This window comes from Pseudophryne corroboree, chromosome 9 (genome assembly GCF_028390025.1).
Source record: "Pseudophryne corroboree isolate aPseCor3 chromosome 9, aPseCor3.hap2, whole genome shotgun sequence".
NCBI lineage: Eukaryota > Metazoa > Chordata > Amphibia > Anura > Myobatrachidae > Pseudophryne > Pseudophryne corroboree.
The window spans coordinates 477555927-477568764 of NC_086452.1; the positions used below are offsets into that span (position 1 = coordinate 477555927).

The 12838-nt window shown below is 51.1% G+C and overlaps 1 protein-coding gene across 1 annotated transcript in view; it reads left to right on the plus strand.

The window, feature by feature from the left end:
* The window catches only part of FANCD2 (FA complementation group D2), a 255379-nt gene that overhangs the window by 95128 nt on the left and 147413 nt on the right, over nt 1–12838 (plus strand). The window contains exons 19-20 of the mRNA XM_063941424.1: nt 7814–7926; nt 10975–11035. Of these exons, the coding sequence (XP_063797494.1) occupies nt 7814–7926; nt 10975–11035 (174 nt within the window). The remainder of the gene's footprint in view (nt 1–7813; nt 7927–10974; nt 11036–12838) is intronic.

Sequence of the window (12838 nt, forward strand, 5' to 3'; positions counted from 1 at the left end):
CTGCAAACAGGAGTGTCTATGGGCCTCAAATTGGGGTCCATTAAGGTTCAAATTTCGGCCCTGTCAATTTTCTTCCAGAAAGAATTGGCTTCAGTTCCTGAAGTCCAGAAGTTTGTCAAGGGAGTATTGCATATACAACCCCCTTTTTGTGCCTCCAGTGGCACTGTGGGATCTCAACGTAGTTCTGGGATTCCTCAAATCACATTTTAAACCGCTCAAATCTGTGGATTTGAAATATCTCACATGAAAAGTGACCATGCTGTTGGCCCTGGCCTCGGCCAGGCGAGTGTCAGAATTGGCGGCTTTGTCTCACAAAAGCCATATCGGATTGTCCATTCGGACAGGGCAGAGCTGCGGACTCGTCCCCAGTTTCTTCCTAAGGTGGTGTCAGAGTTTCACCTGAACCAGCTTATTGTGGTACCTGCGGCTACTAGGGACTTGGAGGACTCCAAGTTGCTAGATGTTGTCAGGGCCCTGGAAAATATAGGTTTCCAGGACGGCTGGAGTCAGGAAAACTGACTCGCTGTTATCCTGTATGCACCCAACAAACTGGGTGCTCTTGCTTCTAAGCAGACGATTGCTCGTTGGATTTGTAGCACATTTCAACTTGCACATTCTGTGGCAGGCCTGCCACAGCCTAAATCTGTCAAGGCCCATTCCACAAGGAAGGTGGGCTCATCCTGGGGGCTGCCCGAGGGGTCTCGGCATTACAACTCTGCCGAGCAGCTACGTGGTCGGGGGAGAACACGTTTGTAAAATTCTACAAATTTGATACCCTGGCTAAAGAGGACCTGGAGTTCTCTCATTCGGTGCTGCAGAGTCATCCGCACTCTCCCGCCCGTTTGGGAGCTTTGGTATAATCCCCATGGTCCTGACGGAGTCCCCAGCATCCACTAGGGGGTATATGCAATTGTGGTCGAATTCCCGAAATTGTCGAATTTCGGGTCATTTTCGACCCAAAAAAAAAATCGCCTATGCAATTCAGTGCTTTCCGACCAAAAAACGGACTTTCAAAATTCGACTTTTTGAAATTCGAATTTTTGCAAATTCGACTTTTCTGCAATGATATAAGTGCTGCAATTCGACCAAAGCATATTCAATTCAAGTTTGGAAATTCGACAGCAGTGCTTTTAGACAGCAAATTCGTCATTTTCAATCCGCCACACTTTGGAGGGTGAAAACAAATAAAAAAAATTTAAACATGTTTTTTTTTTGTGTTTTTTTTTTTGGGGAATGGCAGATCTATTTATATTAGAAGGGATTAGGTAGTTTTTTTTTTTTTTTTTTTGGAGGCACAAATATTATTTATATATTTTTAAAAATATTATTTTTTTATTTTTTTATTTTTTATGCTGGAACGGTGAAATCATAAAAAAAAATGGCGTGGGGTCCCCCCTCCAAAGCATAACCAGCCTCGGGCTCTTCGAGCTGGTCCTGGTTCTAAAAATGCGGGGAAAAAATTGACAGGGGTTCCCCCGTATTTTTAAAACCAGCACCGGGCTCTGCGCCTGGTGCTGGTGCCAAAAATACGGGGGACAAAAAGAGTAGGGGTCCCCCGTATTTTTAACACCAGCATCGGGCTCCACTAGCTGGACAGATAATGCCACAGCCGGGGGTCACTTTTATGCCGTGCCCTGCGGCCGTGGCATCAAATATCCAACTAGTCACCCCTGGCCGGGGTACCCTGGGGGAGTGGGGACCCCTTCAATCAAGGGGTCCCCCCCCCCCCAGCCACCCAAGGGCCAGGGGTGAAGCCCGAGGCTGTCCCCCCCCATCCAATGGGCTGCGGATGGGGGGGCTGATAGCCTTTTGTGATAATGAAAAGATATTGTTTTTTCCAGTAGTACTACAAGTCCCAGCAAGCCTCCCCCGCAAGCTGGTACTTGGAGAACCACAAGTACCAGCATGCGGGAGAAAAACGGGCCCGCTGGTACCTGTAGTACTACTGGGGAAAAAATACCCAAATAAAAACAGGACACACACACCGTCGACAGTAAAACTTTATTACACACTACCGACACACACATACTTACCTATGTTCACACGCCGACATCGGTCCTCTTCTCCATGTAGAATCCACGGTAACCTGAAAAAAAAGATCAATATACTCACCTCAGCCATGGTCCAGAGATAAATCCACGTACTTGTTAAAAATAAAAAAACGCAAATACCCGCTCCATAACGGACTGAAAGGGGTCCCATGCTGACACATGGGACACCTTTCCACGAATGAGACCTGTCAGTGACAGCTGTCACAGAAAGGTCTCTAAGCCAATCAGGAAGCGCAACTTCGTTGCGCTCACCTGATTGGCTGAGCGCTGTCTGTACTGTGACAGCGCATCGCACAGCTCCCTCCATTATATTCAATGGTGGGAACTTAGCGGCTAGCGGTGAGGTCACCCGCCGGTCAGCGGCTGACCGGCGGGTGACCCCACCGCTACCCGCAAAGTTCCCACCATTGAAAGTAATGGAGCGGCTTTGCGATGCGCTGTCACAGTACAGACAGCGCACAGCCAATCAGGTGAGCGCCACGGAAGTAGCGCTTCCTTATTGGCTGAAGGGACGTCAGTGACAGGAGTCACGTGATGTCCCGGCATTCGGGAGAAAGGGGTCTGATGTGAAAGCATTGGACCCCTTTCTAGTCCGGTATGGAGCGGGTTTTTGCGTTTTTTTTTTTTAAAACAAGTACGTGGATTTTACTCTCTGGACGTGGATTTATCTCTGGACGCTGGAAGGTGAGTATAATTTTTTCACAGGTACCCTCGGATCGTCGGAGACCGTGGCAGTCGGCGTGTCAACATAGGTAAGTATGTGTGTGTCGGTAGTGTGTAATAAAGTTTTACTATCAAGGTGTGTGCGTCCTGTTTTTATTTGGGTATTTTTTCCCCAGTAGTACTACAGGTACCAGCGGACCCGTTTTTCTCCCGCATGCTGGTACTTGTGGTTCTCCAAGTACCAGCTTGCGGGGGAGGCTTGCTGGGACTTGTAGTACTGCTGGAAAAAACAATATCTTTTTATTATCACAAAAGGCTATCAGCCCCCCCATCCGCAGCCCATTGGATGGGGGGGGGACAGCCCCGGGCTTCACCCCTGGCCCTTGGGTGGCTGGGGGGGGGGACCCCTTGATTGAAGGGGTCCCCACTCCCCCAGGGTACCCCGGCCAGGGGTGACTAGTTGGATATTTAATGCCACGGCCGCAGGGCACGGCATAAAAGTGACCCCCGGCTGTGGCATTATCTGTCCAGCTAGTGGAGCCCGATGCTGGTGTTAAAAATACGGGGGACCCCTACTCTTTTTGTCCCCCGTATTTTTGGCACCAGCACCAGGCGCAGAGCCCGGTGCTGGTTTTAAAAATACGGGGGATCCCTGCCCAATTTTTCCCCTGCATTTTTAGAACCAGGACCAGCTCGATGAGCCCGAGGCTGGTTATGCTTTGGAGGGGGGACCCCACGCCATTTTTTTTCGGGTTTTTCACGTTTTTTTACCGTTTTTTAAAATCGCGGCAAAATCCGCCAAATCGGCCGATTTTCGCCCGCGACTCTGGCGAATCCGTTTTTCATTGAATATGGTGAATTCCGGAAGCCACCTTCCGGGATTCACCTGTCGAATTGAGTCGAATTAAAAAACGGCGAAAATTGCCGCGAATTCGACCGCAATTGCATATACCCCTAGGACGTCAGAGAAAATAAGATTTTACTTACCGATAAATCTATTTCTCGTAGTCCGTAGTGGATGCTGGGCGCCCATCCCAAGTGCGGATTGTCTGCAATACTTGTACATAGTTATTGTTACAAAAATCGGGTTATTATTGTTGTGAGCCATCTTTTCAGAGGCTCCGCTGTTATCATGCTGTTAACTGGGTTCAGATCACAGGTTGTACGGTGTGATTGGTGTGGCTGGTATGAGTCTTACCCGGGATTCAAAATCCTTCCTTATTGTGTACGCTCGTCCGGGCACAGTATCCTAACTGAGGCTTGGAGGAGGGTCATAGGGGGAGGAGCCAGTGCACACCACCTGATCCTAAAGCTTTTACTTTTGTGCCCTGTCTCCTGCGGAGCCGCTATTCCCCATGGTCCTGACGGAGTCCCCAGCATCCACTACGGACTACGAGAAATAGATTTATCGGTAAGTAAAATCTTATTTTCTGCCAGAAGAACGTTATGGACGCGACAGTGGTCAGGTGATGCGGATTCCAAACGACATATGGAAGTATTGCCGTATAAAGGGGAGGAGTTATTTGGGGTCGGTCTATCGGACCTGGTGGCCCCAGCAACGGCTGGAAAATCCACCTTTTTACCCCAGGTCACCTCTCAGCAGAAAAAGACACCGTCTTTTCAAACCCAGTCCTTTCGTCCCTATAAGGGCAAGAGGGAAAAAGGCCGCTCGTTCCTGCCCCGGGGCAGAGGAAGGGGAAAAAGACTGCACCATGCAGCCTCTTCCCAGGAGCAGAAGCCCTCCCCCGCTTCTGCCAAGTCCTCAGCATGACGCTGGGGCTCTGCAAGCAGACTCGGGCACGGTGGGGGGCCGTCTCAAGAATTTCAGCGCGCAGTGGGCTCACTCGCAAGTGGACCCCTGGATCCTGCAGGTAGTATCACAGGGGTACAAATTGGAATTCGAGACGTCTCCCCCTCGCCGGTTCCTGAAGTCTGCTCTACCAACGTCTCCCTCCGACAGGGAGGCAGTATTGGAAGCCATTCACAAGCTGTATTCCCAGCAGGTGATAATCAAGGTACCTCTCCTACAACAGGGAAAGGGGTATTATTCCACGCTGTTTGTGGTACCGAAGCCGGACGGCTCGGTGAGACCAATTTTAAATCTAAAATCTTTGAACACTTACATAAAAAGGTTCAAATTCATGATGGAGTCACTCAGAGCAGTGATAGCGAACCTGGAAGAAGGGGACTATATGGTATCTCTAGACATCAAGGATGCTTATCTCCATGTCCCAATCTACCCTTCTCACCAAGGGTACCTCAGGTTTGTGATACAAAACTGTCATTATCAGTTTCAGACGCTGCCGTTTGGATTGTCCACGGCACCACGGGTCTTTACCAAGGTAATGGCCGAAATGATGATTCTTCTTCGAAGAAAAGGCGTATTAATTATCCCTTACTTGGACGATCTCCTGATAAGGGCAAGGTCCAGGGAACAGTTAGAGGTCGGAGTAGCACTATCTCAGGTAGTGCTACGTCAGCACGGGTGGATTCTAAATATCCCAAAATCACAGCTGATTCCAACAACACGTCTACTGTTCCTAGGGATGATTCTGGACACAGTCCAGAAAAAGGTGTTTCTCCCGGAAGAGAAGGCCAGGGAGTTATCCGAGCTAGTCAGGAACCTCCTAAAACCAGGACAAGTGTCAGTGCATCAGTGCACGAGAGTCCTGGGAAAAATGGTGGCTTCTTACGAAGCGATTCCATTCGGAAGATTCCATGCAATAACTTTTCAGTGGGATCTGCTGGACAAATGGTCCGGATCGCATCTTCAGATGCATCAGCGGATAACCCTATCTCCAAGGACAAGGGTATCTCTCCTGTGGTGGTTACAGAAGGCTCATCTTCTAGAGGGCCGCAGATTCGGCATTCAGGACCTCTGCTTCAGGGTCAACCGGTATTGATCCAGTCGGACAACATCACGGCTGTCGCCCACGTAAACAGACAGGGCGGCACAAGAAGCAGGAGGGCAATGGCAGAAGCTGCAAGGATTCTCCGCTGGGCGGAAAATCATGTGATAGCACTGTCAGCAGTGTTCATTCCGGGAGTGGACAACTGGAAAGCAGACTTCCTCAGCAGACACGACCTCCACCCGGGGGAGTGGGGACTTCATCCAGAAGTCTTCCAAGTGATTGTAAACCGTTGGGAAAAACCAAAGGTGGACATGATGGCGTCCCGTCTCAACAAGAAACTGGACAGATATTGCGCCAGGTCAAGGGACCCTCAGGCAATAGCGGTGGACACTCTGGTAACTCCGTGGGTGTTCCAGTCGGTATATGTGTTCCCTCCTCTTCCTCTCATACCAAAAGTACTGAGAATCATAAGAAGGAGAGGAGTAAGAACGATACTCGTGGCTCCGGATTGGCCAAGAAGAACTTGGTACCCGGAGCTGCAAGAGATGCTCACGGAGGACCCGTGGCCTCTACCTCTAAGGAAGGACCTGCTCCAGCAGGGACCTTGTCTGTTCCAAGACTTACCGCGGCTGCGTTTGACGGCATGGCGGTTGAACGCCGTATCCTGAAGGAAAAAGGCATTCCAGATGAAGTCATCCCTACCCTGATCAAGGCCAGGAAGGATGTAACTGCAAAACATTATCATCGCATTTGGCGAAAATATGTTGCGTGGTGTGAGGCCAAGAAGGCCCCTACGGAGGAATTTCAACTGGGTCGTTTCCTACATTTCCTGCAAGCAGGATTGTCTATGGGCCTAAAATTAGGATCCATTAAGGTTCAAATTTCGGCCCTGTCGATCTTCTTCCAGAAAGAACTGGCTTCAGTGCCTGAAGTTCAGACGTTTGTCAAAGGGGTACTGCATATACAGCCTCCTTTTGTGCCTCCAGTGGCACCTTGGGATCTCAATGTAGTTTTAGGGTTACTAAAATCACATTGGTTTGAACCACTTGCCACAGTGGATTTGAAATATCTCACATGGAAAGGGGTAATGCTGTTGGCCCTGGCTTCAGCCAGGCGCGTATCAGAATTGGCGGCTTTATCCTATAAAAGCCCTTACCTGATATTTCATTCGGATAGGGCGGAATTGAGGACTCGTCCTCAATTTCTCCCTAAGGTGGTTTCAGCGTTTCACATGAATCAACCTATTGTGGTACCTGTGGCTACTAGGGACTTGGAGGACTCCAAGTTGCTGGACGTAGTCAGGGCCCTGAAAATATATGTTTCCAGGACGGCTGGAGTCAGAAAATCTGACTCGCTGTTTATACTGTATGCACCTAACAAGCTGGGTGCTCCTGCTTCTAAGCAGACGATTGCTCGTTGGATTTGTAGTACAATTCAACTTGCACATTCTGTGGCAGGCCTGCCACAGCCAAAATCTGTAAAAGCCCATTCCACAAGGAAGGTGGGCTCATCTTGGGCGGCTGCCCGAGGGGTCTCGGCTTTACAACTTTGCCGAGCAGCTACTTGGTCAGGGGCAAACACGTTTGCTAAATTCTACAAATTTGATACCCTGGCTGAGGAGGACCTTGAGTTTTCTCATTCGGTGCTGCAGAGTCATCCACACTCTCCCGCCCGTTTGGGAGCTTTGGTATAATCCCCATGGTCCTTACGGAGTTCCCAGCATCCACTAGGACGTCAGAGAAAATAAGAATTTACTTACCGATAATTCTATTTCTCGTAGTCCGTAGTGGATGCTGGGCGCCCATCCCAAGTGCGGATTGTCTGCAATACTTGTATATAGTTATTGTTATAAACAAATCGGGTTGTTTATTGTTGGAAGCCATCTTTTCAGAGGCTCCTACGGTTATCATACTGTTAACTGGGTTCAGATCACGAGTTGTACGGTGTGATTGGTGTGGCTGGTATGAGTCTTACCCGGGATTCAAGATCCTTCCTTATTATGTACGCTCGTCCGGGCACAGTATCTTAACTGAGGCTTGGAGGAGGGTCATAGGGGGAGGAGCCAGTGCACACCAGCTAGTCTAAAGCTTTTACTTTTTGTGCCCAGTCTCCTGCGGAGCCGCTATCCCCCATGGTCCTTACGGAGTTCCCAGAATCCACTACGGACTATGAGAAATAGAATTATCGGTAAGTAAATTCTTATTTTAATGTATGTACAGTACAAAAATCTTTTGTTCTTCTTTCTAGGATGAGATGCACATTGTAATCAGGAAACAGCTCTCCAGCACCGTCCTGAAGTACAAGCGTATCGGAGTCATTGGGGCTGTGAGGATGGTGGGAAGCATGGCCGTGCGCGACAGGTTAGAGGGGGGGACACATGGCTGTGTGTGACAGGTTAGAGATGGCAGGTGGGAAGTGTGGCTGTGTGTGACAGGATAGAGATGACTGGAGGGAAGCTTGGCTGTGTGTGACAGGATAGAGGTAGCGGGAAACGTGGCTGTGTGTGACAGGATAGAGGTAGCGGGAGGGAAGCGTAGCTGTGTGTGACAGGATAGAGATGACTGGAGGGAAGCGTGGCTGTGTGTGACAGGATAGTGGTAGTGGGAGGGAAGCGTGGCTGTGTGTGACAGGATAGAGATGACTGGAGGGAAGCGTGGCTGTGTCTGACAGGATAGTGGTAGCGGGAGGGAAGCGTGGCTGTGTGTAACAGGATAGAGATGACTGGAGGGAAGCATGGCTGTGTGTGACAGGATAGAGATGACTGGAGGGAAGCGTGGCTGTGTGTGACAGGGTAGTGGTAGCGGGAGGGAAGTGTGGCTGTGTGTGACAGGATAGAGATGACTGGAGGGAAGCGTGGCTGTGTGTGACAGGTTAGAGATGGCTGGAGCGAAGCGTGGCTGTGTGTGACAGGATAGTGGTAGTGGGAGGAAAGCGTGGCTGTGTGTGACAGGATAGAGGTGACTGGAGGGAAGCGTGGCTGTGTGTGACAGGATAGTGGTAGCGGGAGGGAAGTGTGGCTGTGTGTGACGGGATAGAGATGACTGAAGGGAAGCGTGGCTGTGTGTGACAGGTTAGAGATGGCTGGAGCGAAGCGTGGCTGTGTGTGACAGTTTAGAGATGGCTGGAGCGAAGCGTGGCTGTGTGTGACAGGATAGAGATGACTGGAGGGAAGCGTGGCTGTGGGTTACAGGATAGTGGTAGCGGGGGGGGGGGAGCGTGGCTGTGCGTGAAAGGATAGAGGTGACTGGAGGGAAGCATGGCTGCGGGTGACAGGATAGAGGTAGCGGGGGGGGGGAGCGTGGCTGTGGGTGACAGGATAGAGGTAGCGGGGGGGGGGGGGGGAGCGTGGCTCTGTGTGAAAGGATAGAGGTGACTGGAGGGAAGCATGGCTGTGCGTGACAGGATAAAGGGAGGGGGGGGGACATGGCTGTGCACGACAGTATAGAGATGACTGGAGGGAAGCGTGGCTGCGGGTGACAGGATAGAGGTAGCGGGGGGGGAGCGTGGCTGTGTGTGACAGGATAGAGGTGACTGAAGGGAAGCATGGCTATGTGTGACAGGATAAAGGGAGGGGGGGGACATGGCTGTGCACGACAGTATAGAGATGACTGGAGGGAAGCGTGGCTGTGGGTGACAGGATAGAGGTAGCGGGGGGGGGGAGCGTGGCTGTGTGTGACAGGATAGAGGTGACTGGAAGGAAGTATGGCTGTGCGTGACATGATAGAGATGGCTGGCGGGAAGCGTGGCTGTGTGTGACAGGATAGAGGTGACTGGAGGGAAGCGTGGCTGTGTGTGACAGGATAGAGGTGACTGGAGGGAAGCGTGGCTGTGTGTGACAGGATAGAGGTGACTGGAGGGAAGCGTGGCTGTGTGTGACAGGATAGAGGTGACTGGAGGGAAGCGTGGCTGTGTGTGACAGGATGGAGGTGACTGGAGGGAAGCGTGGCTGTGTGTGACAGTATGGAGGTAGCGGGGGGGGGGGTGTCTGTGTGTGACAGGATAGTGATGGCTGGCGGGAAGTGTGGCTGTGTGTGACAGGATAGAGGTAGCGGGGGGGGGGTGTGTGGCTGTGTGTGACAGAATAGAGGTAGCGGGGGGGGGGGGGGGGAGTGTGGCTGTGTGTGACAATGACAACAGGATAGCGATGGCTGGAGGGAAGCGTGGCTGTGTGTGACAGGATAGAGGTAGCGCGGGGGGGGGGAGTGTGGCTGTGTGTGACAGGATAGAGGTAGCGGGGGGGGGAGCGTGGCTGTGTGTGACAGGATAGAGGTAGCGGGGGGGGGGGGGAGCGTGGCTGTGTGTGACAGGATAGAGATTACTTGGGGGGTGGTGTCTGTGTGTGACAGGATAGCGATGGCTGGCGGGAAGTGCGGCTGTGTGTGACAGGATAGAGGTAGCGTGGGAGGGGGGGGGGCGTGTGGCTGTGTGTGACAGGATAGAGGTAGCGGGGGGGGGAGCGTGGCTGTGTGTGACAGGATAGAGATTACTGGGGGACGCGTGGCTGTGTGTGACAGGACAGAGGTAGCGTGGGGGGGTGTGTGTCTGTGTGTGACAGGATAGAGATTACTGGGGGAAACGTGGCTGTGTGTGACAGGATAGAGGTAGCGGGGGAAGCGTGGCTGTGTGTGACAGGATAGAGATTACTGGGGGACGCGTGGCTGTGTGTGACAGGATAGAGGTAGCGTGGGGGGGGGTGTGGCTGTGTGTGACAGGATAGAGATGGCTGGAGGGAAGTGTGTCTGTGTGTGACAGGATACAGATTACTGGGGGAAACGTGGCTGTGTGTGACAGGATAGAGGTAGCGGGGGAAGCGTGGCTGTGTGTGACAGGATAGAGATTACTGGGGGACGCGTGGCTGTGTGTGACAGGATAGAGGTAGCGTGGGGGGGGGTGTGGCTGGTGTGTGACAGGATAGAGATGGCTGGAGGGAAGCGTGTCTGTGTGTGACAGGATAGAGATGGCTGGAGGGAAGTGTGTCGGTGTGTGACAGGATAGAGATTACTCTGGGAAACGTGGCTGTGTGCGACAGGATAGAGGTAGCGGGGGGGGGGGGGGGCTGTGTGTGACAGGATAGAGGTGACTGGAGGGAAGCGTGGCTGTGTGTGACAGGATAGAGATGGCTGGAAGTGTGACTGTGTGTGACTGGATAGAGATGGCTGGGGGAAGCGTGGCTGTGTGTGACAGGATAGAGATGGCTGGGGGAAGCGTGGCTGTGTGTGTGTGTTAGGATAATGATACATAGAGACACAGTAGGAAGCTTTCGCCTATGCTTTGTATGCATTATATGTTGCTGGGTGGCTTAACACCTCCACATGATCCTAAGGGACTGGTTACCTAATGTACTGTAGCTAGAACTAGTAAAATGGGATTAATATTGATTTTCTCTCACAAATCTGCTGTTTCTTCAGGGGAAACGTAGATACCAGGAAATCAGAGAAGCAAGCCCTGGGTGCAAACATCTTCCGCCAGGTGAGTGCGCTTATTACACTGACCTGAGGTCGCTGGTCTATGCACCGGGCTGAGGCCATTCACTGTGCAGTTATATCTGTGTGCAGGAATGGGGTGCGGTTATATCTGTGTGCAGGAATGGTGTGCGGTTGTATCTGTGTGCAGGAATGGTGTCCGGTTGTATCTGTGTGCAGGAGTGGTGTGCGGTTGTATCTGTGTGCAGGAATGGTGTGCAGTTATATCTGTGTGCAGGAATGGTGTGCGGTTATATCTTTGTGCAGGAATGGTGTGCGGTTATATCTTTGTGCAGGAATGGTGTGCGGTTATATCTGTGTAGGAATGGTGTGCAGTTATATCTGTACGGGAATGGTGTGCGGTTGTATCTGTGTGCAGGAATGGTGTGCGGTTATATCTTTGTGCAGGAATGATGTGCAGTTATATCTGTGTGCAGGAATGGTGTGCAGTTATATCTGTGTGCAGGAATGGTGTGCGGTTGTATCTGTGTGCAGGAATGGTGTGCAGTTGTATCTGTGTGCAGTTGTATCTGTGTGCAGGAATGGTGTGCGGTTATATCTGTGTGCAGGAATGGTGTGCGGTTATATCTGTGTGCAGGAATGGTGTGCGGTTGTATTTGTGTGCAGGTTATTTGTGTTATTTGTGTGCGGTTATATCTGTGTAGGAATGGTGTGCGGTTGTATCTGTGTGCAGGAATGGTGTGCGGTTATATCTGTGTGCAGGAATGGTGTGCGGTTATATCTGTGTGCAGGAATGGTGTGCGGTTATATCTGTGTGCAGGAATGGTGTGCGGTTATATCTGTGTGCAGGAATGGTGTGCGGTTATATCTGTGTGCAGGAATGGTGTGCGGTTATATCTGTGTGCAGGAATGGTGTGCGGTTATATCTGTGTGCGGGAGTGGTGTGCGGTTATATCTGTACGGGAATGGTGTGCGGTTATATGTGTGCAGGAATGGTGTGCGGTTGTATTTGTGTGCAGGTTATTTGTGTTATTTGTGTGCGGTTATATCTGTGTGCAGGAATGGTGTGCGGTTGTATCTGTGTGCAGGAATGGTGTGCGGTTATATCTGTGTGCAGGAATGGTGTGCAGTTATATCTGTGTACGGGAATGGTGTACGGTTGTATCTGTGTGCAGGAATGGTGTGCAGTTGTGTCTGTGTGCAGGAATGGTGTGCGGTTGTATCTGTGTGCAGGAATGGTGTGCGGTTGTATCTGTGTGCAGGAATGGTGTGCGGTTGTATCTGTGTGCAGGAATGGTGTGCGGTTGTATCTGTGTACGGGAATGGTGTGCGGTTGTATCTGTGTGCAGGAATGGTGTGCGGTTGTTTCTTTTTCATCCACTAGGGGTCACTGGAGTACTCTTGGGATATGGACGGCTTTAGCAGAACAAAGGCACTGAATATTTAAATTTAGAACTCTCCACCTCTCCATATCCCCGAGTACCTCAGTGTTTTTTCTGTGCTCACAGCACTAACAAGGCTTGTGTGGAGTTCCCACACTTAGTTGAAGATTTTATTAATTTTTCATTTTCTCTGACGTCCTAGTGGATGCTGGGAACTCCGTAAGGACCATGGGGAATAGACGGGCTCCGCAGGAGACTGGGCACTCTAAAAGAAAGATTAGGTACTATCTGGTGTGCACTGGCTCCTCCCACTATGACCCTCCTCCAGACCTCAGTTAGATTTCTGTGCCCGGCCGAGCTGGATGCACACTAGGGGCTCTCCTGAGCTCCTAGAAAGAAAGTTTATTTTAGGTTTTTTATTTTACAGTGAGACCTGCTGGCAACAGGCTCACTGCATCGAGGGACTA